At 51.2% G+C, this 26,420-nt stretch overlaps 2 protein-coding genes across 5 annotated transcripts; one reads left to right on the top strand and one right to left on the bottom strand.

Moving 5' to 3' along the window:
• Positions 1-1,328: 1,328 nt before the first annotated feature.
• On the bottom strand, positions 1,329-15,299 carry PGAP2 (post-GPI attachment to proteins 2). 4 transcript variants are annotated; one of them, XM_073661116.1, is made up of 6 exons: positions 15,165-15,299; positions 8,826-9,003; positions 6,887-7,127; positions 6,710-6,816; positions 5,872-5,980; positions 1,329-2,934 (listed from the first exon to the last, which is right to left on the bottom strand). In XM_073661116.1, the coding sequence occupies exons 2-6, from the start codon at positions 8,994-8,996 to the stop codon at positions 2,804-2,806; spliced, it is 759 nt and encodes a 252-aa protein (XP_073517217.1). In that variant the 5' UTR covers positions 8,997-9,003; positions 15,165-15,299; the 3' UTR covers positions 1,329-2,803. The 4 variants fall into 4 exon arrangements, with proteins under 4 accessions (XP_073517217.1, XP_073517214.1, XP_073517215.1 ...); XM_073661113.1 differs by lacking the exon at positions 15,165-15,299 and adding an exon at positions 11,959-12,113; XM_073661114.1 differs by lacking the exon at positions 15,165-15,299 and adding an exon at positions 11,959-12,113 and having other exon boundaries at positions 6,722-6,816.
• Positions 12,105-23,364, top strand: TAF10 (TATA-box binding protein associated factor 10). The gene is made up of 5 exons (XM_073661117.1): positions 12,105-12,343; positions 20,257-20,414; positions 20,621-20,685; positions 22,855-22,969; positions 23,071-23,364. The coding sequence occupies exons 1-5, from the start codon at positions 12,163-12,165 to the stop codon at positions 23,158-23,160; spliced, it is 609 nt and encodes a 202-aa protein (XP_073517218.1). The 5' UTR covers positions 12,105-12,162; the 3' UTR covers positions 23,161-23,364.
• The last annotated feature ends 3,056 nt before the right edge of the window (positions 23,365-26,420 follow it).

Raw genomic sequence — 26,420 nt, 5'->3', positions numbered from 1 at the left:
TAGATAATATACTATATACTCAATGTAATGCTCAGTGAGCGCACGGATCCTGTCCTGATGGGGATCAAACACTTTGTGCATTTGGAAGCAGCAGTTCGTCGGTCGACGTCAGGGTCAGCAGGTACTGAGCGCGCTCAGAAGCAAAGCAGTGCAGGCAGCAATCAGAGCCAGCTCCGGCTGCTGCTGTTTTAACCATGTAGATGCTGCAAGCCATCAATATCAGCGGCATGCAAACGGTTTGGTTGTTGGTACACACCTGAGCACGTGCAGATTACAGGCTCAAGGACCCTAGAAAAAGACTAAGTAATATATTAAAAACCTTTAGTCTTCACTGTATGTAAGAAATAAAGCTTTGAATCCCCTCTATACCACAGCAAAATTTTCGAAGATGACGGTCATCCCGGTCAGTGGAGAGTCGCTTTCGCCCTCTGCAGCTTTGTTGTCCCCAATGTCTGCCGTCTTCAAAATTCTAAGGATGGAGGCAACATGACGCTCCCTGTATCCCTCCGCTAGTAAAGCCAGAAATAAACTTTTTCATTCTTATCATGCCGTATTCATCAGGAGAACAAGGTCAATAAAAACTTAAAACAGAAAAACATTGGAAAAATTGTGTGTTTTTCTCAATGGAATTTTTTTTAGTAGAGTAAAGCGCCTGGTATCATTCAGAACTGTTAGATATCAAACCGCAAAGTACAAATCCTTGTAGGGCGATGTCAACAAAAAAAGAAAAGTTCTGGATCTAGAAGCAAAAGGAGAAAAAAAAAAAACCATCCTAAAAGTGCAAAAATGAAAATGGTCTTGAAAGGGTCATGAGCTGGCAATTCTGTACTGTATTGTCCCCTTCCGGTTCCTGCAATCCACCATCTTTCCTCACTTCTCTTCTTATGTGAACTCATCTGTCACAGCTAACAGCCGAGGGGGGGGTCACACAGATCCCACCAGTTTGTCAGGGGAACACAACTCCGCTGACTCCAAGGACAATGACGCAATTTTTCTGACGAGTGATGGACGAGGCAGCAGCTGGTTCCACTACTAGGCCGGTTATTGGGGAACTAACAGTGAGCGTATGGTATATACACCTCCATTTCCAACGCATGCAATATGAAAATAAAATATATATATATATATATATATATACACACACACACACACACACACACACACACACACATATATATACACTCCGATAAGGTCACTGCCAGCTCCACAATAACAAAGAACCACTACTAGCTGCCAGCACCAGTCGTTTATACAGGCCGATTGGACGCCCGTCACAGGTAGCATATGGCTTCAGGGCAGCGGTTCACAGAGCAAGAGGAACAGGGATATTAAATTATATGTATTTAATCCAGAAAGATAGGCAGCATTTACAAGAAATATACGAAGATGATACAAAATGGGAACAATACAATATATACAATTACATAAAATAAAAAAAAAATAAAGAAATGATTACTAAACGTGATGTCAGGGAAACGGCTCAGAGATAAGCGAAGGGAGGTACTCCGATTGGGAAAACAGTCCAAACCCACAACTGACAAATGACTTGGACCCAAATACTGCTTTTTGTTAGCTCACAATTTCGCCCACACACCTCCCTTTGATGACCTTCGTAGGGGTGGACTGTGGGATGTGCTGGGTCTGTTAGAATTTTATGAGATCCCCACCTTAAGGGATATCTTTGTCCCTGAAGGCTCTAGCCAGTAGATATTGATGCCATATTTATTATCATGATTTTACTGTTACATAGAGATCATGGATAGCATCATCTATCTGACCGTTAAGTTGGCGGGACTGTAGTGGCCACACGGCGATGTGAGTGAATGCGTCACGTCCATCCCTTCACTACAAGACCAAAAATCTATATTCCATGAATATCGGATCAATGCAAACCCCCCAATATTCATATCTGTCCACTGGTACCGGCCAGGCTGCGAGAGATATCTCCTCCTGTGCACAAACAGATCTAAGAGCTTACTGTCTTTTCCCCCACCAGAAATCCTGTGTTAATTACCTGTCCACAGCAGGACGTCTCTGCTTCAAAGGTAGTTTTGATTAGTTTCTCTCTCCCTTCCCAAATGTTCAATGTGAGGCCTACGCAAAAGGAGTTAGGTGTCCATACTGTTCCCAGATGTCGTGCATCTTGTGTAATCGATCAGTTAGTAGAAATTGCCGGGATTTTTCCAATATGTCGTGATGCGACTCTGGAGAACGGGTCGGTCAGCGATCCCTTCGATCCATTGATCGCATCGGTTACATGAAGCCATTGCTCTCGAGTTTCCCCATCTTCAACCATCAAATATTACAGATCCAGATTAATAACGGAGCGATGACAATAAATAATTATTTAATAAAGTTATCAAAAATATAGAAATCTGCATTAATAACAGTCATCCACGATTGTCAGCACTGTACTCCACTCACTGCAGTGTAAAGAGAAGGACAGAGGAATCCTCAGAATCGGCAACCGCACCGCCACAGCCCACCCGATGTGTGGGGTAATTACACAGTGATGCCCCCCGGAGGCTGCGGAAAACATTACACCTCATAATGTGCAGGTATATACCCTCCACTAGGGGGCGGTGCTGTATTTTACAAAAAAAGTCTCATGATAAATCCCAGGAACCAAATCACCACAAGCACCAAACCGAAACCAGGCAGCAGAGTGACGGGCGATCCCTGTCTCCGGAGAGGAGGAGGACGGACATTTTGTCTAATTCACAGATCAGGTCTCAGTCCTGACATCACAGCGATGGTCGCCCTCATAATGCATCACCGATCAGTAAGGTGGTGTCAGGACCCCTCAGATACGCTTGTCCTCCTCCAGGGAGCAGATCACAAGCTCCTTACTGCCGAAGTCGAACCAAGCCGTCATGTGAAAGCCCATATTAGACAGGACGACCAGATACTCAAAGAACGCGAAGGCGGAATAAACTGCAGGAGAAGACGCCATAGAGCCAAGATGGGGAGAGAGGAGAAAAGCATTATAGCAGTTATATACCTGTACATAGGGGGCAGTATTATAGTAGTTATATTCTTGTACATAGGAGGCAGTATTATAGTAGTTATATTCTTGTACATAGGGGGCAGTATTATAGTAGTTATATTCTTGTACATAGGAGCAGTATTATAGTAGTTATATTCTTGTACATAGGGGGCAGTATTATAGTAGTTATATTCTTGTACATAGGGGGCAGTATTATAGTAGTTATATTCCTGTATATAGGGAGCAGTATTATAGCAGTTATATACCTGTACATAGGGGGCAGTATTATAGTAGTTATATTCTTGTACATAGGGGGCAGTATTATAGTAGTTATATTCTTATATATAGGGGCAATATTATAGTAGTTATATTCTTATATATAGGGGCAGTATTATCGTAGTTATATTCTTGTACATAGGGAGCAGTATTATAGTAGTTATATTCTTGTACATAGGGAGCAGTATTATAGTAGTTATATTCTTGTACATAGGGGGCAGTATTTTAGTAGTTATATTCTTGTACATAGGAGCAGTATTATAGTAGTTATATTCTTGTACATAGGGGCAGTATTATAGTAGTTATATTCTTGTACATAGGGGGCAGTATTATAGTAGTTATATTCTTGTACATAGGGGGCAGTATTATAGTAGTTATATTCTTGTACATAGGGAGCAGTATTATAGTAGTTATATTCTTGTACATAGGAACATTATTATAGTAGTTATATTCTTGTACATAGGGGGCAGTATTTTAGTAGTTATATTCTTGTACATAGGAGCAGTATTATAGTAGTTATATTCTTGTACATAGGGGCAGTATTATAGTAGTTATATTCTTGTACATAGGGGGCAGTATTATAGTAGTTATATTCTTGTACATAGGAGCAGTATTATAGTAGTTATATTCTTGTACATAGGGGCAGTATTATAGTAGTTATATTCTTGTACATAGGGGGCAGTATTATAGTAGTTATATTCTTGTACATAGGGGGCAGTATTATAGTAGTTATATTCTTGTACATAGGGAGCAGTATTATAGTAGTTATATTCTTGTACATAGGAACATTATTATAGTAGTTATATTCTTGTACATAGGGGGCAGTATTATAGTAGTTATATTCCTGTACATAGGGGCAGTATTATAGTAGTTATATTCTTGTACATAGGGGCAGTATTATAGTAGTTATATTCTTGTACATAGGGGGCAGTATTATAGTAGTTATATTCTTGTACATAGGGGCAGTATTATAGTAGTTATATTCTTGTACATAGGGGGCAGTATTATAGTAGTTATATTCTTGTACATAGGGGGCAGTATTATAGTAGTTATATTCTTGTACATAGGGAGCAGTATTATAGTAGTTATATTCTTGTACATAGGAACATTATTATAGTAGTTATATTCTTGTACATAGGGGGCATTATTTTAGTAGTTATATTCTTGTACATAGGAGCAGTATTATAGTAGTTATATTCTTGTACATAGGGGCAGTATTATAGTAGTTATATTCTTGTACATAGGGGGCAGTATTATAGTAGTTATATTCTTGTACATAGGGAGCAGTATTATAGTAGTTATATTCTTGTACATAGGAGCAGTATTATAGTAGTTATATTCTTGTACATAGGGGGCAGTATTTTAGTAGTTATATTCTTGTACATAGGAGCAGTATTATAGTAGTTATATTCTTGTACATAGGGGGCAGTATTATAGTAGTTATATTCTTGTACATAGGGAGCAGTATTATAGTAGTTATATTCTTGTACATAGGGAGCAGTATTATAGTAGTTATATTCTTGTACATAGGAGCAGTATTATAGTAGTTATATTCTTGTACATAGGGGGCAGTATTATAGTAGTTATATTCTTGTACATAGGAGCAGTATTATAGTAGTTATATTCTTGTACATAGGGGGCAGTATTTTAGTAGTTATATTCTTGTACATAGGAGCAGTATTATAGTAGTTATATTCTTGTACATAGGGGCAGTATTATAGTAGTTATATTCTTGTACATAGGGGGCAGTATTATAGTAGTTATATTCTTGTACATAGGGAGCAGTATTATAGTAGTTATATTCTTGTACATAGGGAGCAGTATTATAGTAGTTATATTCTTGTACATAGGAACATTATTATAGTAGTTATATTCTTGTACATAGGAACATTATTATAGTAGTTATATTCTTGTACATAGGGGGCATTATTTTAGTAGTTATATTCTTGTACATAGGAGCAGTATTATAGTAGTTATATTCTTGTATATAGGAGCAGTATTATAGTAGTTATATTCTTGTACATAGGGGCAGTATTATAGTAGTTATATTCTTGTACATAGGGGCAGTATTATAGTATTTATATTCTTGTACATAGGAGCAGTATTATAGTAGTTATATTCTTGTACATAGGGGGCAGTATTATAGTAGTTATATTCTTGTACATAGGGGGCAGTATTATAGTAGTTATATTCTTGTACATAGGAGGCAGTATTATAGTAGTTATATTCTTGTACATAGGGGGCAGTATTATAGTAGTTATATTCTTGGACATAGGGGGCAGTATTATAGTAGTTATATTCTTGTACATAGGAGCAGTATTATAGTAGTTATATTCTTGTACATAGGGGGCAGTATTATAGTAGTTATATTCTTGGACATAGGGGGCAGTATTATAGTAGTTATATTCTTGTACATAGGAGCAGTATTATAGTAGTTATATTCTTGTACATAGGGGGCAGTATTATAGTAGTTATATTCTTGTACATAGGAGCAGTATTATAGTAGTTATATTCTTGTACATAGGGGCAGTATTATAGTAGTTATATTCTCATACATAGGGGGCAGTATTATAGTAGTTATATTTTTGGACCCAGCCCCCTTCCCTTACCTCCTGGTTTGCAGGTCGTGTTATGGTGATAGTAAAACACCAGGGAGATCAGGAATGACAGGAGGTTGAGCAGGAGCAGACATTGCTTATATCTGTAGGATTTCCGTTCCTAGGGCAGAAGGAAGCTCCATTATATTTATTATATTAGTGGTGTAATCTAACCCCAGACAGATAATTGGTTATTGCTGCGTCCCCCTGCGGGGTCCAGGGCTCTGCCACCTTCTGGCTGGAGCTCAGGTTGGACACTTCCCTGCCGCTCATGGTCTGTGTCGGCCGGACCCTCTGATCCCCGCGCTCCCCGCGTCCAGCTCGGTGCACACAGCAGAGGACGGATCTGTCGTCTTCTTACCTTACTAATCCCAGGTGTGACACAGAGAACAAGCCCCCCCGTCCCCAGACCCTCCTGTACCGGCACAGGACATCTCCTGTGACATCTGTGCTCTGTTGCCCCCGTGTTTCTGATTTCGGGGTACACGTCCGCTCTCTGCTCCATTATTATTATTCTGGCTTCATCTCCTGAGTTCTCACTTTTCTGCTTTCGATGTCGTCCCTTTAACAATCCGCGGCGATCACTAAGTGCAGGTGACCACCTCCTCCTGGAGAGGGCGCCAGCGCTGCACCTGACTCCTTGGTGGCTGAACCTTGACCATCAGGAGTTATACTCCAGTCACATCCAGAGCTGCATTCACTACAAGGGTGTACAGCGCAGGCCTTATCTACCCACAAGGACTTCTGAATCTTCCACCACAGCAGTGCATTGTGGGAGCGGTGAGCGCAGCTCTGGAGGTGACTGGAGCAGAGGGCGTCTTCTCCCGTGTGTCCAGTGTGGACTTCTTACCTCGGCACTTACAGAGTATTTCCTCGACAGGCTCCATATCCTGATGGTGACTATCATGTGCCCGAGGGAGAAGACCATGAAGAAGATGAAGGCCAGCTGGTGGATCCCTGCAGAGAGAGGAGGGGTGAGAGCAGGGCAGGACGGGATTATTGGGGTCCGGGGGAGCGGGGGTCTCACCGTGGTTCTCGTTGGAGGACACGTAGGTCAGGAGCAGCAGGCTGAGGATCTCACACACGTTCAGCAGGAAGTTGATGTGACATCTCCAGTACGAGCCGCCCGCTGCCATGTAGGAGTTCAGGTACGCCACCGCCACCAGCAGGCGGGGGGCCGAGTGCAGGCCGACGCAGAGCCGCCAGACGTAGCGCTGCGGGGTCACCCCCCCGATGGCCGCGCTGATGGACGGCAGGAAGTTATCCACCTGGAGGAAGGAAACCAGAGACGTCAGCGGGGTCCGACCAACTGCGGCCGCATCACAGCACCGCCACGCGGGGCGCCGCACCGACACCTGCCGCATCACAGCACCGCCACGCGGGGCGCCGCACCGACACCTGCCGCATCACAGCACCGCCACGCGGGGCGCCGCACCGCCACCTGCCGCATCACAGCACCGCCACGCGGGGCGCCGCACCGCCACCTGCCGCATCACAGCACCGCCACCTGCCGCATCACAGCACCGCCACGCGGGGCGCCGCACCGCCACCTGCCGCATCACAGCACCGCCACCTGCCGCATCACAGCACCGCCACGCGGGGCGCCACACCGCCACCTGCCGCATCACAGCACCGCCACGCGGGGCGCCGCACCGCCACCTGCCGCATCACAGCACCGCCACGTGGGGCGCCGCACCGCCACCTGCCGCATCACAGCACCGCCACGTGGGGCGCCGCACCACCACCTGCCGCATCACAGCACCGCCACGTGGGGCGCCGCACCGCCACCTGCCGCATCGCCACACGGGGCGCCGCACCGCCACCTGCCGCATCACAGCACCGACACACGGGGCGCCGCACCGCCACCTGCCGCATCACAGCACCGACACACGGGGCGCCGCACCGACACCTGCCGCATCACAGCACCGCCACACGGGGCGCCGCACCGACACCTGCCGCATCACAGCACCGCCACACGGGGCGCCGCAGTGACAACAGGACGCGCGGCTCCTGCATCATCATAGCACCGCCACATGGGGCATTGCACTGCCACATAGGGCACTGCACAGACACCTGCTGCATCATAGCACCGCCACATGGGGCGCTGCACTGACACCAGGACGCGCTGCTCCTGCATCATCATAGCACCACCACATGGGGCACTGCAGTGACACCTGCGGCATCATAGCACCGCCCCATGGGGCACCGCAGTGACACCTGCGGCATCATAGCACCGCCCCATGGGGCACCGCAGTGACACCAGGTCACGCCTCCTGCTGCATCATAGTACCGCCACATGGGGCGCCGCAGTGACACCAGAACGCGCGGCTCCTGCTGCATCAAAGTACCGCCACATGGGGCGCCGCAGTGACACCAGAACGCGCGGCTCCTGCTGCATCAAAGTACCGCCACATGGGGCGCCGCAGTGACACCAGAACGCGCGGCTCCTGCTGCATCACAGCACCGCCACATACGAGGGTCGCAACAGCAACACCAGGACACGCTGCTCCTGCATCATAGCCCCGGCCCATGGGGCGCCGCAGTGACACCAGGACGCGCTGATCCTGCTGCATCATAGCACCGCCACATGGGGCACCGCAGCAACAACAGGACACGCTGCTCTAGCTGCATCATAGCACCGCCACATGGGGCACCGCAGCGACACCAGGACACGCTGCTCCTGCATCATAGCACCGCCACATGGGGTGCTGCAGTGACACCAGGACATGCTGCTCCTGCATCATAGCACCGCCACATGGGGCGCTGCAGTGACACCAGGACACGCTGCTCCTGCATCATAGCCCTGGCCCATGGGGCGCCGCAGTGACACCAGGACGCGCTGATCCTGCTGCATCATAGCACCGCCACATGGGGCACCGCAGCGACACCAGGACACGCTGCTCCTGCATCATAGCACCGCCACATGGGGAACCACAGTGACACCACGCCGCACGGCTCCTGCTCACCCCACAGTGTGTGGCTGTTGTCTCTGTTAAGTTAAATTTCAGCGACCAAGCGATGCAGAAGAAAAAACCGCAGAGCGGCAAAGAGACCGTGCCCACCGCCAGCGTGGTGAACTTCAGGCTGAAGAGGGCGCCGGCGCGCTCAGGGGGCATCGACAGCGGGAGGTGAGGCATCCTGAGCCTGCAAAGATGGAGGGAGAAAGGTGAGAAACACATCTCTGCCCACCCACAACCAGCCCCGGGAAACGGAGGGGGGCCGACGGTGGACACCGAGGAGGAGGGGGGGGGGGTGGGCCGACGGCGGACACCGAGGAGGAGGGGGGACGGCGGACACCGAGGAGGAGGGGGGACGGCGGACACCGAGGAGGAGGGGGGACGGCGGACACCGAGGAGGAGGGGGGACGGCGGACACCGAGGAGGAGGGGGGACGGCGGACACCGAGGAGGAGGGGGGACGGCGGACACCGAGGAGGAGGGGGGACGGCGGACACCGAGGAGGAGGGGGGGGGTGGGGGGACGGCGGACAGCGAGGAGGAGGAGGGGGGGGGGGGCCGACGGCGGACACCGAGGAGGAGGGGGGACGGGGGGATGGCGGACACCGAGGAGGAGGGGGGACGGGGGGATGGCGGACACCGAGGAGGAGGGGGGACGGGGGGACGGCGGACACCGAGGAGGAGGGGGGACGGCGGACACCGAGGAGGAGGAGGGGGGGGTGGGCCGACGGCGGACACCGAGGAGGAGGAGGGGGGGTGGGCCGACGGCGGACACCGAGGAGGAGGAGGGGGGGGGGGTGGGCCGACGGCGGACACCGAGGAGGAGGAGGGGGGGGGGTGGGCCGACGGCGGACACCGAGGAGGAGGAGGGGGGGGGGGTGGGCCGACGGCGGACACCGAAGAGGAGGGGGGGGTGGGCCGACGGCGGACACCGAGGAGGAGGGGGGACGGCGGACACCGAGGAGGAGGGGGGACGGCGGACACCGAGGAGGAGGGGGGACGGCGGACACCGAGGAGGAGGGGGGACGGCGGACACCGAGGAGGAGGGGGGACGGCGGACACCGAGGAGGAGGGGGGACGGCGGACACCGAGGAGGAGGGGGGACGGCGGACACCGAGGAGGAGGGGGGACGGCGGACACCGAGGAGGAGGGGGGACGGCGGACACCGAGGAGGAGGGGGGACGGCGGACACCGAGGAGGAGGGGGGACGGCGGACACCGAGGAGGAGGGGGGACGGGGGGACGGCGGACACCGAGGAGGAGGGGGGACGGGAGGACGGCGGACACCGAGGAGGAGGGGGGGGGGACGGCAGACACCGAGGAGGAGGGGGGGGGGACGGCGGACACCGAGGAGGAGGGGGGGGGGACGGCGGACACCGAGGAGGAGGGGGGGGGACGGCGGACACCGAGGAGGAGGGGGGGGGGACGGCGGACACCGAGGAGGGGGGGGGACGGCGGACACCAAGGAGGGGGGGGGACGGCGGACACCGAGGGGGGGGGGCGGCGGACACCGAGGGGGGGGGGGCGGCGGACACCGAGGGGGGTGGGCCGACGGCGGACACCGAGGGGGGTGGGCCGACGGCGGACACCGAGGGGGGTGGGCCGACGGCGGACACCGAGGAGGAGGGGGGACGGCGGACACCGAGGAGGAGGGGGGACGGCGGACACCGAGGAGGAGGGGGGACGGCGGACACCGAGGAGGAGGGGGGACGGCGGACACCGAGGAGGAGGGGGGACGGCGGACACCGAGGAGGAGGGGGGACGGCGGACACCGAGGAGGAGGGGGGACGGCGGACACCGAGGAGGAGGGGGGACGGCGGACACCGAGGAGGAGGGGGGACGGCGGACACCGAGGAGGAGGGGGGACGGCGGACACCGAGGAGGAGGGGGGACGGCGGACACCGAGGAGGAGGGGGGACGGCGGACACCGAGGAGGAGGGGGGACGGCGGACACCGAGGAGGAGGGGGGACGGCGGACACCGAGGAGGAGGGGGGACGGCGGACACCGAGGAGGAGGGGGGACGGCGGACACCGAGGAGGAGGGGGGACGGCGGACACCGAGGAGGAGGGGGGACGGCGGACACCGAGGAGGAGGGGGGACGGCGGACACCGAGGAGGAGGGGGGACGGCGGACACCGAGGAGGAGGAGGGGGGGGTGGGCCGACGGTGGACACCGAGGAGGAGGGGGGACGGGGGGATGGCGGACACCGAGGAGGAGGGGGGACGGGGGGACGGCGGACACCGAGGAGGAGGGGGGACGGCGGACACCGAGGAGGAGGAGGGGGGGGGTGGGCCGACGGCGGACACCGAGGAGGAGGAGGGGGGGTGGGCCGACGGCGGACACCGAAGAGGAGGGGGGGGGGTGGGCCGACGGCGGACACCGAGGAGGAGGGGGGACGGCGGACACCGAGGAGGAGGGGGGACGGCGGACACCGAGGAGGAGGGGGGACGGCGGACACCGAGGAGGAGGGGGGACGGCGGACACCGAGGAGGAGGGGGGACGGCGGACACCGAGGAGGAGGGGGGACGGCGGACACCGAGGAGGAGGGGGGACGGCGGACACCGAGGAGGAGGGGGGACGGCGGACACCGAGGAGGAGGGGGGACGGCGGACACCGAGGAGGAGGGGGGACGGGAGGACGGCGGACACCGAGGAGGAGGGGGGGGGGACGGCAGACACCGAGGAGGAGGGGGGGGGACGGCGGACACCGAGGAGGGGGGGGGGGGGGACGGCGGACACCGAGGAGGGGGGGGGGGGGGACGGCGGACACCGAGGAGGGGGGGGGACGGCGGACACCGAGGAGGGGGGGGGGCGGCGGACACCGAGGGGGGGGGGCGGCGGACACCGAGGAGGAGGGGGGGGGACGGCGGACACCGAGGAGGAGGGGGGGGGAATGGCGGACACCGAGGAGGAGGGGGGGGGGGGACGGCGGACACCGAGGAGGAGGGGGGGGGACGGCAGACACCGGGGAGGAGGGGGGGGGGGACGGCGGACATATCCAGTACACGGGGCTGCTCTGTGGCAGGACGAGGCTCCCCCAGGTCCCGTACACCGGGAATGGCGGGTTATGAGCAGTAAATGTCAGACAGCGGAGAAGCTCAGAGGACCCATTGTAGGGATCCGGGACCGGAGGAGCCGCCGTTACCTCGCGCAGATGAGTCCGCCTCTCTGCAGATATCACCGACTCCGCCACTTCCCGGTGCAGCAATAAGGCGGAAAAAATAACTTTATTAACAGCAAAAAAAAAAGTCTCAGATATTTTACGTGCCCTACGTCATGACGTCATTACTTTCCCATCATCACGTGTTTGCAGCAGTTCCGTTTTAGACCGGAAGTTGACAGTGAAAAGATGAGCGCAGCAGAACCGGTGCAGGAGAATGCGGTGTCTACACAACCGGCGCCGCTCGGTGCTGGGACCGAAAACAAACCGAGCCCGGCCAATATCCCCAAACCTGGGCCTACTGCCACCACAGCCGCCGGCACCGGAGCCGGTATACCCGGGAGAGATCCGGGGGAGCGACGGGCGAGCGGTGAGAAGAACGGGGAAGAGGGGAACAGAGACCGGGGGTGTGGGGAGAATAGTGAGTGCAGCTCTGGAGGATAATACAGGATGTAACTCAGGATCAGTAATGTAATGTATGTACACAGTGACTGCACCAGCAGAATAGTGAGTGCAGCTCTGGAGTATAATACAGGATGTAACTCAGGAGCAGTAATGTAATGTATGTACACAGTGACCGCACCAGCAGAATAGTGAGTGCAGCTCTGGGGTATAATACAGGATGTAACTCAGGATCAGTAATGTAATGTATGTACAAAGTGACTGCTCCAGCAGAATAGTGAGTGCAGCTCTTGGGTATAATACAGGAGGTAACTCCGGATCAGTAATGTATGTACACAGTGACTGCACCAGCAGAATAGTGAGTGCAGCTCTGGAGTATAATACAGGTGTAACTCAGGATCAGTAATATAATGTATGTACACAGTGACTGCACCAGCAGAATAGTGAGGGCAGCTCTGGAGTATAATACAGGATGTAACTCAGGATCAGTAATGTAATGTATGTACAAAGTGACTGCACCAGCAGAATAGTGAGTGCAGCTCTGGAGTATAATACAGGTGTAACTCAGGATCAGTAATGTAATGTATGTACACAGTGACTGCACCAGCAGAATAGTGAGTGCAGCTCTGGGGTATAATACAGGAGGTAACTCAGGATCAGTAATGTATGTACACAGTGACTGCACCAGCAGAATAGTGAGTGCAGCTCTGGAGTATAATACAGGATGTAACTCAGGATCAGTAATGTATGTACACAGTGACTGCACCAGCAGAATAGTGAGTGCAGCTCTGGAGGATAATACAGGATGTAACTCAGGATCAGTAATATAATGTATGTACACAGTGACTGCACCAGCAGAATAGTGAGTGCAGCTCTGGAGTATAATACAGGTGTAACTCAGGATCAGTAATGTAATGTATGTACACAGTGACTGCACCAGCAGAATAGTGAGTGCAGCTCTGGAGTATAATACAGGATGTAACTCAGAATCAGTAATGTAATGTATGTACACAGTGACTGCACCAGCAGAATAGTGAGTGCAGCTCTGGAGTATAATACAGGATGTAACTCAGGATCAGTAATGTATGTACACAGTGACTGCACCAGCAGAATAGTGAGTGCAGCTCTGGAGTATAATACAGGATGTAACTCAGGATCAGTAATGTATGTACACAGTGACTGCACCAGCAGAATAGTGAGTGCAGCTCTGGAGTATAATACAGGTGTAACTCAGGATCAGTAATGTAATGTATGAACACAGTGACTGCACCAGCAGAATAGTGAGTGCAGCTCTGGAGTATAATACAGGATGTAACTCAGGATCAGTAATGTATGTACACAGTGACTGCACCAGCAGAATAGTGAGTGCAGCTCTGGGGTATAATACAGGAGGTAACTCAGGATCTGTAATGTAATGTATGTACACAGTGACTGCACCAGCAGAATAGCGAGTGCAGCTCTGCAGTATAATACAGGATGTAACTCAGGATCAGTAATGTAATGTATGTACACAGTGACTGCACCAGCAGAATAGTGAGTGCAGCTCTGGAGTATAATACAGGATGTAACTCAGGATCAGTAATGTAATGTATGTACACAGTGACTGCACCAGCAGAATAGTGAGTGCAGCTCTGGAGTATAATACAGGATGTAACTCAGGATCAGTAATGTATGTACACAGTGACTGCACCAGCAGAATAGTGAGTGCAGCTCTGGAGTATAATACAGGATGTAACTCAGGATCAGTAATGTATGTACACAGTGACTGCACCAGCAGAATAGTGAGTGCAGCTCTGGAGTATAATACAGGTGTAACTCAGGATCAGTAATGTAATGTATGAACACAGTGACTGCACCAGCAGAATAGTGAGTGCAGCTCTGGAGTATAATACAGGATGTAACTCAGGATCAGTAATGTATGTACACAGTGACTGCACCAGCAGAATAGTGAGTGCAGCTCTGGGGTATAATACAGGAGGTAACTCAGGATCTGTAATGTAATGTATGTACACAGTGACTGCACCAGCAGAATAGCGAGTGCAGCTCTGCAGTATAATACAGGATGTAACTCAGGATCAGTAATGTAATGTATGTACACAGTGACTGCACCAGCAGAATAATGAGTGCAGCTCTGGGGTATAATACAGGAGGTAACTCAGGATCAGTAATGTAATGTATGTACACAGTGACTGCACCAGCAGAATAGTGATTGCAGCTCTGGGGTATAATACAGGATGTAACTCAGGATCAGTAATGTATGTACACAGTGACTGCACCAGCAGAATAGTGAGTGCAGCTCTGGAGTATAATACAGGATGTAATTCAGGATCAGTAATGTATGTACACAGTGACTGCACCAGCAGAATAGTGAGTGCAGCTCTGGAGTATAATACAGGATGTAACTCAGGATCAGTAATGTAATGTATGAACACAGTGACTGCACCAGCAGAATAGTGAGTGCAGCTCTGGAGTATAATACAGGATGTAACTCAGGATCAGTAATGTATGTACACAGTGACTGCACCAGCAGAATAGTGAGTGCAGCTCTGGGGTATAATACAGGATGTGACTCAGGATCAGTAATGTAATGTATGTACACAGTGACTGCACCAGCAGAATAGTGAGGGCAGCTCTGGAGTATAATACAGGATGTAACTCAGGATCAGTAATGTAATGTATGTACACAGTGACTGCACCAGCAGAATAGAGAGTGCAGCTCTGCAGTATAATACAGGATGTAACTCAGGATCAGTAATGTAATGTATGTACACAGTGACTGTGTAACATACCTGGCGGCGTCCTTGCATAGTGGTCCCACTGTGCAAGAGCGCGCACTTGATCTCCTGTCCAGAATGTCTCTCTGGCTTCCCTCCTTGCTGTCTGTTTGTCTGTTTTGGCTGCATAGGGCGACGCCTGCTGAACTTCCTGTTTCTTGTACCTGCTGCGGACACGCCCCTGTTGCACCTTCAGCCTATTGCTGGCCATCTTTGGGTATTTATACCACCTTCTTCCTCAAGATGGCGCCTGAGCATTGTGTCCTGTCAGTTGGCTTTTTTTTGTCTCTGACATGCCAGGTCCTATCCTGTTTTCCTGCCTGTTCTCCAGTTCTGTGTCTGAACTGTGGTCTGTTCTTGTGAACACGCTTCTAGCCTGTTCTTTCGCCTTCTAGGGGCTGTATTCCTAGATCTGCCTGTCTGTGCCTTGCGGTATCTGTTCCCGTCTGAACAGAGTCCTGTTTGTGTCCCAGCCTTGCTGTCTCTGTTCCCGTTCCTCTGTTCCCTGTTGTCTGTGCCTCGTTTCTACTTTTGCCTTTTCTCCCTTTTCCCTCTTTGTCTGTTTTCTGCGTCATTCTGCAGAGTCTGAACTTGCTCCTAAATTCCTTCTCGTCGTCTCTGTACCTCTGTTGTGAATTTAGTGTACGCTCGCTACTTCTTTGTAAGTACTGTGTGTGCTTCTGGTTCTGCCTTTCCTTCTCCGTCTGTTCTTTGTGAACAGAGTCCTATCCCCCTGCCTTGTTTGCCGCTCTGCGGTTTCCGCTCCGCTCCTGCCTTGTTTGCCGCTCTGCGGTTTCCGCTCCGCTCCTGCCTTGTTTACCGCTCTGCGGTTTCCGCTCCGCTCCTGCCTTGTTTACCGCTCTGCGGTTTCCGCTCCGCTCCTGCCTTGTTTACCGCTCTTGCGGTTTCCGCTCCGCTCCTGCCTTGTTTACCGCTCTTGCGGTTTCCGCTCCGCTCCTGCCTTGTTTACCGCTCTTGCGGTTTCCGCTCTGCTCCTGCCTTGTTTACCGCTCTTGCGGTTTCCGCTCTGCTCCTGCCTTGTTTACCGCTCTTGCGGTTTCCGCTCTGCTCCTGCCTTGTTTACCGCTCTTGCGGTTTCCGCTCTGCTCCTGCCTTGTTTACCGCTCTTGCGGTTTCCGCTCTGCTCCTGCCTTGTTTACCGCTCTTGCGGTTTCCGCTCTGCTCCTGCCTTGTTTACCGCTCTTGCGGTTTCCGCTCTGCTCCTGCCTTGTTTACCGCTCTTGCGGTTTCCGCTCTGCTCCTGCCTTGTTTACCGCTCTTGCGGTTTCCGCTCTGCTCCTGCCTTGTTTACCGCTCTTGCGGTTTCCGCTCTGCTCCTGCCTTGTTTACCGCTCTTGCGGTTTCCGCTCTGCTCCTGCCTTGTTTACCGCTCTTGCGGTTTCCGCTCTGCTCCTGCCTTGTTTACCGCTCTTGCGGTTTCCGCTCTGCTCCTGCCTTGTTTACCGCTCTTGCGGTTTCCGCTCTGCTCCTGCCTTGTTTACCGCTCTTGCGGTTTCCGCTCTGCTCCTGCCTTGTTTACCGCTCTTGCGGTTTCCGCTCTGCTCCTGCCTTGTTTACCGCTCTTGCGGTTTCCGCTCTGCTCCTGCCTTGTTTACCGCTCTTGCGGTTTCCGCTCTGCTCCTGCCTTGTTTACCGCTCTTGCGGTTTCCGCTCTGCTCCTGCCTTGTTTACCGCTCTTGCGGTTTCCGCTCTGCTCCTGCCTTGTTTACCGCTCTTGCGGTTTCCGCTCTGCTCCTGCCTTGTTTACCGCTCTTGCGGTTTCCGCTCTGCTCCTGCCTTGTTTACCGCTCTTGCGGTTTCCGCTCTGCTCCTGCCTTGTTTACCGCTCTTGCGGTTTCCGCTCTGCTCCTGCCTTGTTTACCGCTCTTGCGGTTTCCGCTCTGCTCCTGCCTTGTTTACCGCTCTTGCGGTTTCCGCTCTGCTCCTGCCTTGTTTACCGCTCTTGCGGTTTCCGCTCTGCTCCTGCCTTGTTTACCGCTCTTGCGGTTTCCGCTCTGCTCCTGCCTTGTTTACCGCTCTTGCGGTTTCCGCTCTGCTCCTGCCTTGTTTACCGCTCTTGCGGTTTCCGCTCTGCTCCTGCCTTGTTTACCGCTCTTGCGGTTTCCGCTCTGCTCCTGCCTTGTTTACCGCTCTTGCGGTTTCCGCTCTGCTCCTGCCTTGTTTACCGCTCTTGCGGTTTCCGCTCTGCTCCTGCCTTGTTTACCGCTCTTGCGGTTTCCGCTCTGCTCCTGCCTTGTTTACCGCTCTTGCGGTTTCCGCTCTGCTCCTGCCTTGTTTACCGCTCTTGCGGTTTCCGCTCTGCTCCTGCCTTGTTTACCGCTCTTGCGGTTTCCGCTCTGCTCCTGCCTTGTTTACCGCTCTTGCGGTTTCCGCTCTGCTCCTGCCTTGTTTACCGCTCTTGCGGTTTCCGCTCTGCTCCTGCCTTGTTTACCGCTCTTGCGGTTTCCGCTCTGCTCCTGCCTTGTTTACCGCTCTTGCGGTTTCCGCTCTGCTCCTGCCTTGTTTACCGCTCTTGCGGTTTCCGCTCTGCTCCTGCCTTGTTTACCGCTCTTGCGGTTTCCGCTCTGCTCCTGCCTTGTTTACCGCTCTTGCGGTTTCCGCTCTGCTCCTGCCTTGTTTACCGCTCTTGCGGTTTCCGCTCTGCTCCTGCCTTGTTTACCGCTCTTGCGGTTTCCGCTCTGCTCCTGCCTTGTTTACCGCTCTTGCGGTTTCCGCTCTGCTCCTGCCTTGTTTACCGCTCTTGCGGTTTCCGCTCTGCTCCTGCCTTGTTTACCGCTCTTGCGGTTTCCGCTCTGCTCCTGCCTTGTTTACCGCTCTTGCGGTTTCCGCTCTGCTCCTGCCTTGTTTACCGCTCTTGCGGTTTCCGCTCTGCTCCTGCCTTGTTTACCGCTCTTGCGGTTTCCGCTCTGCTCCTGCCTTGTTTACCGCTCTTGCGGTTTCCGCTCTGCTCCTGCCTTGTTTACCGCTCTTGCGGTTTCCGCTCTGCTCCTGCCTTGTTTACCGCTCTTGCGGTTTCCGCTCTGCTCCTGCCTTGTTTACCGCTCTTGCGGTTTCCGCTCTGCTCCTGCCTTGTTTACCGCTCTTGCGGTTTCCGCTCTGCTCCTGCCTTGTTTACCGCTCTTGCGGTTTCCGCTCTGCTCCTGCCTTGTTTACCGCTCTTGCGGTTTCCGCTCTGCTCCTGCCTTGTTTACCGCTCTTGCGGTTTCCGCTCTGCTCCTGCCTTGTTTACCGCTCTTGCGGTTTCCGCTCTGCTCCTGCCTTGTTTACCGCTCTTGCGGTTTCCGCTCTGCTCCTGCCTTGTTTACCGCTCTTGCGGTTTCCGCTCTGCTCCTGCCTTGTTTACCGCTCTTGCGGTTTCCGCTCTGCTCCTGCCTTGTTTACCGCTCTTGCGGTTTCCGCTCTGCTCCTGCCTTGTTTACCGCTCTTGCGGTTTCCGCTCTGCTCCTGCCTTGTTTACCGCTCTTGCGGTTTCCGCTCTGCTCCTGCCTTGTTTACCGCTCTTGCGGTTTCCGCTCTGCTCCTGCCTTGTTTACCGCTCTTGCGGTTTCCGCTCTGCTCCTGCCTTGTTTACCGCTCTTGCGGTTTCCGCTCTGCTCCTGCCTTGTTTACCGCTCTTGCGGTTTCCGCTCTGCATCTGCTCGCTGCTCCGGCAGCCCCGTCCTGCTCTGCATCTGCTCGCTGCTCCGGCAGCCCCGTCCTGCTCTGCATCTGCTCGCTGCTCCGGCAGCCCCGTCCTGCTCTGCATCTGCTCGCTGCTCCGGCAGTCCCGTCCTGCTCTGCTCTTGCCCGCTGCTCCGGCAGTCCCGTCCTGCTCTGCTCTTGCCCACCGCTTCGGGCGTTCCCTCTCTGCTGTGTTTGGCTACCGCATCTGCGGTTCTATTTCTGTGACCCAGTCTGTACTGGGTCTTGTCCTCTCTGTGCTCCAGCCCGTCCTTTCGGCCAGTACCTCCCTGCCTGCATATTCGCCTGTATCCACCCGTCTGCATACTTGCCGTGTTCGCTTATATCCACCAGTGTGTGCCAGCCTAACCTGCCTGTTCCAGTAATCCCTGTGTGGGTCAACCCCCGTGTCCGGAGTTTGACCTGGAGTAGCACCTGGTCCCTCTGCCCGGTTTCTCCCTGGTGCACTGGCGTCGTATGCCGTCGTGCCATCTTGGTCGGATCGGCCAGATACTTAGTCACGCCCCTCCAGGCACTCTCCGGTTCATGGTCCAGTGGAACCACTTCTCCCGCACACGCCAGTCAGTCCGGGCGTGTGCATAACAGCCTGCACCAGCAGAATAGTGAGTGCAGCTCTGGAGTATAATACAGGATGTAACTCAGGATCAGTAATGTAATGTATGTACACAGTGACTGCACCAGCAGAATAGTGAGTGCAGCTCTGGAGTATAATACAGGAGGTAACTCCGGATCAGTAATGTATGTACACAGTGACTGCACCAGCAGAATAGTGAGTGCAGCTCTGCAGTATAATACAGGATATAACTCAGGATCAGTAATGTAATGTATGTGCACAGTGACTGCACCAGCAGAATAGTGAGTGCAGCTCTGCAGTATAATACAGGATATAACTCAGGATCAGTAATGTAATGTATGTGCACAGTGACTGCACCAGCAGAATAGTGAGTGCAGCTCTGCAGTATAATACAGGATATAACTCAGGATCAGTAATGTAATGTATGTGCACAGTGACTGCACCAGCAGAATAGTGAGCGCAGCTCTGGAGTATAATACAGGATGTAACTCAGGATCAGTAATGTAATGTATGTACACAGTGACTGCACCAGCAGAATAGTGAGTGCAGCTCTGGAGCATAATACAGGATGTAACTCAGGATCAGTAATGTAATGTATGTACACAGTGACTGCACCAGCAGAATAGTGAGTGCAGCTCTGGAGTATAATACAGGATGTAACTCAGGATCAGTAATGTAATGTATGTACACAGTGACTGCACCAGCAGAATAGTGAGTGCAGCTCTGGGGTATAATACAGGATGTCTCTCAGGCCCGGTGCAGGACTCCTTTCGTCCTCGGCCTGTCTGTCCTCTTTTAGTCTCTGATCTCCGGTCGCTTTCGTCTCCTTAGTTCCAGTATCTGCGGCCTCGGCGACGGCTCCTGCTGAGAGTTCCCTTTCCAATGGGGTGTACCTGCCGCCGGGTGCGATCAATGGAGACATTAAGCCGGTGATCTCCAGCACTCCGCTTGTGGATTTCCTGATGCAGCTTGAGGATTATACACCGACGGTAGGTGACGTTCTGTTACATGTAGTTCTTCTCGTCTCCTCCCAGCAGTGTAATGTAATGTAGCTGCAGAGATCACAGTTATCAGAAGCTTCTTATATACAAAATGCTGAATTGTGAACATTGCTCTGAAGGAACAGATCTCGATCTCCGGAGAGACCGCTGCAGCCGCTCGTCACATGTATTAAATCTTTCTTCATCTCTATCAGATTCCGGATGCCGTCACTGGATATTATCTGAACCGGGCGGGATTCGAGGCATCAGACCCCAGGATGTGAGTATAACAGTACAGTGATATAAGAGGAGCGGTGATATCACATCTTATTACAGTACAGGAGATATAAGAGGAGCGGTGATATCACATCTTATTACAGTACAGGGAGATATAAGAGGAGCGGTGATATCACATCTTATTACAGTACAGGGGATATAAGAGGAGCGGTGATATCACATCTTATTACAGTACAGGGTGATATAAGAGGAGCGGTGATATCACATCTTATTACAGTACAGGGTGATATAAGAGGAGCGGTGATATCACATCTTATTACAGTACAGGGTGATATAAGAGGAGCGGTGATATCACATCTTATTACAGTACAGGAGATATAAGAGGAGCGGTGATATCACATCTTATTACAGTACAGGAGATAGAAGAGGAGCGGTGATATCACATCTTATTACAGTACAGGGGATAGAAGAGGAGCGGTGATACCACATCTTATTACAGTACAGGAGATATAAGAGGAGCGGTGATATCACATCTTATTACAGTACAGGAGATATAAGAGGAGCGGTGATATCACATCTTATTACAGTACAGGGAGATATAAGAGGAGCGGTGATATCACATCTTATTACAGTACAGAGAGATATAAGAGGAGCGGTGATATCACATCTTATTACAGTACAGGGAGATATAAGAGGAGCGGTGATATCACATCTTATTACAGTACAGGGTGATATAAGAGGAGCGATGATATCACATCTTATTACAGTACAGGGTGATATAAGAGGAGCGATGATATCACATCTTATTACAGTACAGGGTGATATAAGAGGAGCGATGATATCACATCTTATTACAGTACAGGGTGATATAAGAGGAGCGATGATATCACATCTTATTACAGTACAGGGTGATATAAGAGGAGTGGTGATATCACATCTTATTACAGTACAGGGTGATATAAGGAGCGGTGATATCACATCTTATTACAGTACAGGTGATATAAGAGGAGCGGTGATATCACATCTTATTACAGTACAGGGGATATAAGAGGAGCGGTGATATCACATCTTATTACAGTACAGGGTGATATAAGAGGAGCGGTGATATCACATCTTATTACAGTACAGGGTGATATAAGAGGAGCGGTGATATCACATCTTATTACAGTACAGGGAGATATAGGAGGAGCGGTGATATCACATCTTATTACAGTACAGGTGATATAAGAGGAGCGGTGATATCACATCTTATTACAGTACAGGGAGATATCAAAGGAGCGGTGATATCACATCTTATTACAGTACAGGTGATAAGAGGAGCGGTAATATCACATCTTATTACAGTACAGGGGGATATAAAAGGAGCGGTAATATCACATCTTATTACAGTACAGGAGATATAAGAGGAGCGGTGATATCACATCTTATTACAGTACAGGGGATATAAGAGGAGCGGTGATATCACATCTTATTACAGTACAGGTGATATAAGAGGAGCGGTGATATCACATCTTATTACAGTACAGGGAGATATAAGAGGAGCCGTGATATCACATCTTATTACTGTACAGTGATATAAGAGGAGCGGTGATATCACATCTTATTACAGTACAGGAGATATAGGAGGAGCGGTGATATCACATCTTATTACAGTACAGGAGATATAAGAGGAGCGGTGATATCACATCTTATTACTGTACAGGGGATATAAGAGGAGCGGTGATATCACATCTTATTACAGTACAGGGGATATAAGAGGAGCGGTGATATCACATCTTATTACAGTACAGGAGATATAAGAGGAGCGGTGATATCACATCTTATTACAGTACAGGAGATATAAGAGGAGCGGTGATATCACATCTTATTACAGTACAGGGGATATAAGAGGAGCGGTGATATCACATCTTATTACAGTACAGGAGATATAAGAGGAGCGGTGATATCACATCTTATTACAGTACAGGAGATATAAGAGGAGCGGTGATATCACATCTTATTACTGTACAGGAGATATAAGAGGAGCGCTGATATCACATCTTATTACAGTGCAGGAGATATAAGAGGAGCGGTGATATCACATCTTATTACTGTACAGGAGATATAAGAGGAGCGGTGATATCACATGTTATTACAGTGCAGGTGATATATTAGGGGCGGTCGGGGTCTCGGGGGGTATTATACTGTTGTCTGACCCTCCGTCTCCCCTCAGTATCCGGCTCATCTCCTTGGCGGCCCAGAAGTTTATCTCGGACATCGCTAATGACGCCCTTCAGCACTGTAAGATGAAGGGGACGGCGTCCGGGAGTTCCCGCAGTAAGAGCAAGGTGGGTGATGGTTCTCCTGCCTTCCACCACATGGGGGCGCTCTGTGTGATGTGCGGCGTCCCCTCTGTGTCTCTGGTGTGATATTTCTGCCTCCTCTGCAGGATAAGAAGTACACGCTGACCATGGAGGACCTGACCCCGGCGCTGGCAGAATACGGCGTGAACGTGAAGAAGCCGCATTACTTCACATAGTTCGGCCCGTGGACTCCTCCTCGTTCTGGCCACGTGCCCTCTGGTGTCATGTGACCTGTGTATATATTGGGGGGCTTTGATTGGTGGACGTCTCCCTGTGACTGTTTCGGAGTAGTTTCCCTCTTTGAGGTCCGTGCTCCGTTTCTGCTCCCGGCTGCCATGTTTTGGGGGGGCTGCGCTGTATATTGCACCTTTTTTTTTTGGGGGGGGGGGGTTGTTTTGTCTTCTGTAGTGGATGTAAATGAAGAAATAGAGACGTGGATTTCATGAATGTTCACGGTGCGATTTATTATTCACTACTCCGAGAGCAACATTATTTATATATTTGTAAATATTAGACAAAGAAAACACAAGTAACCACCAAATTCAGTTTATAAATGAAGACCTTTATTATTAATGGAAAAAGAAATCCAAACCTACAGGGTCCTGTGTAATAGTGATTGCCCCCCAAACCTAATAACTGGTTGGGCCTTTACCAGCAACAACTGCAACCAAGCGTTTGCGATAACGGCAATGAGTCTACAACGGTCTGGAGGGATTTCTGCCGCTCATCTTTGCAGAGTCGTTGTAGTTCAGCCACATCGGAGGTTTCTGCCTTTAAGGTCCGGCCACAGCATCTCAATCAGATTAAGGTCAGGACTTTGACTAGGCCGCTCCAAAGTCTTCATTTTTTTTTTTTTCTTAAGCCATTCAGAGGTGGACTTGGTGGTGTGTTTTGGATCATTGTCCTGCTGCGTAACTCAAGTGCGCTTCAGCTTGAGGTCATGGACAGATGGCCGGATATTCTCCTTCAGGATTTTTTGGTAGACAGGAGAATTCATGGCTCCATTTACCACAGCAAGTCTTCCAGGTCCTGAAGCAGCAAAACAGCCCCAGACCATCACATTACCGCCAACATGTTTTACTGTTGGTATGATGTTCCTTTCCCGAAATGTTGTTACTTCTATGCCACATGTAATGGGACGTACACCTTCCAAAAAGTTAAACTTTTGTCTTGTCAGTCCACAGAGTATTCTCCCAAAAGTCTTGGCGATCATCAAGATGTTTTCTGGCAAAACTGAGACGAGCCTTCATGTTCTTTTTGCTCAGCAGTGGTTTTCTTCTTGGAACTCTGCTCTGCTGCCACTTCTGCCCAGTCTCTTTCTTATGGTGGAGTCATGAACACTGACCTTAACTGAGGCCTGCAGTTCTTTGGATGTCGTTGTGGGGTCTTTTGTGATCTCTTGGATGAGTCGTCACTGCGCTCTTGGGGGTAATTTTGGTCGGCCGACCACTCCTTGGAACCTTCACCACTGCTCCATGTTTTCGCCATTTGTGGGTAATGGCTCTCATTGTAGTTCGCTGCAGTCCCAAATCTTTGAAAAGGAAAAGGTTGTAAAGCCATTTCTAATTACTTTTTCTTATTTGTTCCTGAATTTCTTTGGCTCGCAGCATGATGTCTAGCTTTTGAGGATCTTTTGGTTTGCTTCACTTTGTCAGGCAGTTCCTATTTAAGTGATTTCTTGATTGAGAACAGGTGTGGCAGTAATCAGGCCTGTGTGTGGCTAGGGAAATTGAACTCAGCTTCCCAAAGATGTGATAAAGCACAGTTAATTTATGATTTAAGGGGGGGGGGGGGGGGTCGCTTTCTCACACAGGACCCTGTAGGTTTGGATTTCTTTTTCCCTTAATAATAAAGACCTTCATTTATAAACTGCATTTTGTGGTCACTTGTGTTATCTTCGTCTAATGTTTACATTTGTTTTGTGATCTGAAACATTTATGGTATGTGCCCACGATGCAGAAATGAAGCAGAAAATTTCTGCATCATTTCTGCATCTCCCTGGCAGAAAAAACGCATGCAGATTGTGCATGCAGATTGTACATGCGTTTTTCCTGCAGAATACATGCGGATTCACATGCGTTTCCGCATGCAGATTGACAAGCGCTTTCCAGGCGATAGCATCACTTGCAAAGTGCTTGACAACTAGATCACACTGTATAAATCCATGCAAACAGCATGGATTTATATAGTGTGACCCGAGAGAGTGTATATACTTACCTCCGATGACCCGCGCTGTCCTGCTCAATCTGTTCTCCCTCGCCGGCAACTTTGAATTGAAAGACCTGCCGATGTCAGCGTCACGTGACCCGTCACATGACTCTGACGTCAGATCAGGTCCTACAACTCACTGCAAGTGCCGGGAACCAAGCGGGAGCGCTGCGCGGGCCGACAGATGGTAAGCATACATTTATTTTTTATTTTATTCTTTTTTTTACAGCTTTTTTAATGGTACCTGGGTGTGGATGAGACTCTCCTCTTCTCCACACCCGGGTACCATCCGCATATTAGAACGCGCCAATAACGCAAGTACAAATGCTGTCTTGCGGAATTGGCGCGTTCTAATGCAAGTCAATGGCGGCGAAATCGCCGCGTTTCCGCAAAATTAATTGACATACTGCGGATTTTTGACCGCAGCGTTAACGCTGCGGAAAAATCCGCATCATGGGCACAGCACATGCGGATTTCCATTGGGGAACATTGCTGCCCTTCTACCATGCGTTTTTCATGCGTTTCCGCAACTGCAAAAATGCTGCGGAAACGCATGAAATACGCATCGTGTGAACTCAGCCTTAGGCGACAAACATGGAAATGAATAAGAAATCAGGAAGGGGGCAAATACTTATACAGTGGTGTGATAAAGATGTACAAATATCACTGGGCCTTGTTCACACATCAGGTATTTTGTACGTACACTAAGTGCATGTTATGTGTTCGGACATCCATGCTTTGGCCGTGGTGAGGTTGAGAAGCCGGGACACAAGTGGCCGCACGATGCAACCATCATGGACATTGTGTATATGAAAAACATGGGCGCTGGCCTGTACGCCAGGGTTGATAAAAGTATGTACACCCCCCACTTGTCTTCCAGTATTTGCCATTGATCACTCTGACCGCATAGGCTGAACATCCCAAAAGATCTGGTCAGTGAGCGCGCCATGGTTGCTGAGGGGCGCTGCACTCAATGCCAGGTGTCTGCTGCACAGCTCTGCTTCAGCTTTGTCTGGTACCGGAGGACATGAGGGTCTCTGGTATGTGACGTCACAGCGCTGTATCGGGGCCTCACTTCTCTGCATCTGTGATTAGGGGGCAGCTGTAATAAGGCCGAGTTCATTCGTCCATGTCTCAGGTGAGTACAGACAGCCGGCCGCCTGCCCCCAACTCGTCTCATGGGTTTATACGAGGCCCGTCCTCTGACTATGGAAAGGGTTAACCCCAC

Source organism: Phyllobates terribilis, unplaced genomic scaffold, assembly GCF_046119375.1.
Source record: "Phyllobates terribilis strain yellow unplaced genomic scaffold, ASM4611937v1 Scaffold_2__4_contigs__length_985480577, whole genome shotgun sequence".
NCBI classification, from domain to species: Eukaryota; Metazoa; Chordata; class Amphibia; order Anura; family Dendrobatidae; genus Phyllobates; species Phyllobates terribilis.
This window is presented reverse-complemented; position numbering and strand designations above follow the sequence as displayed.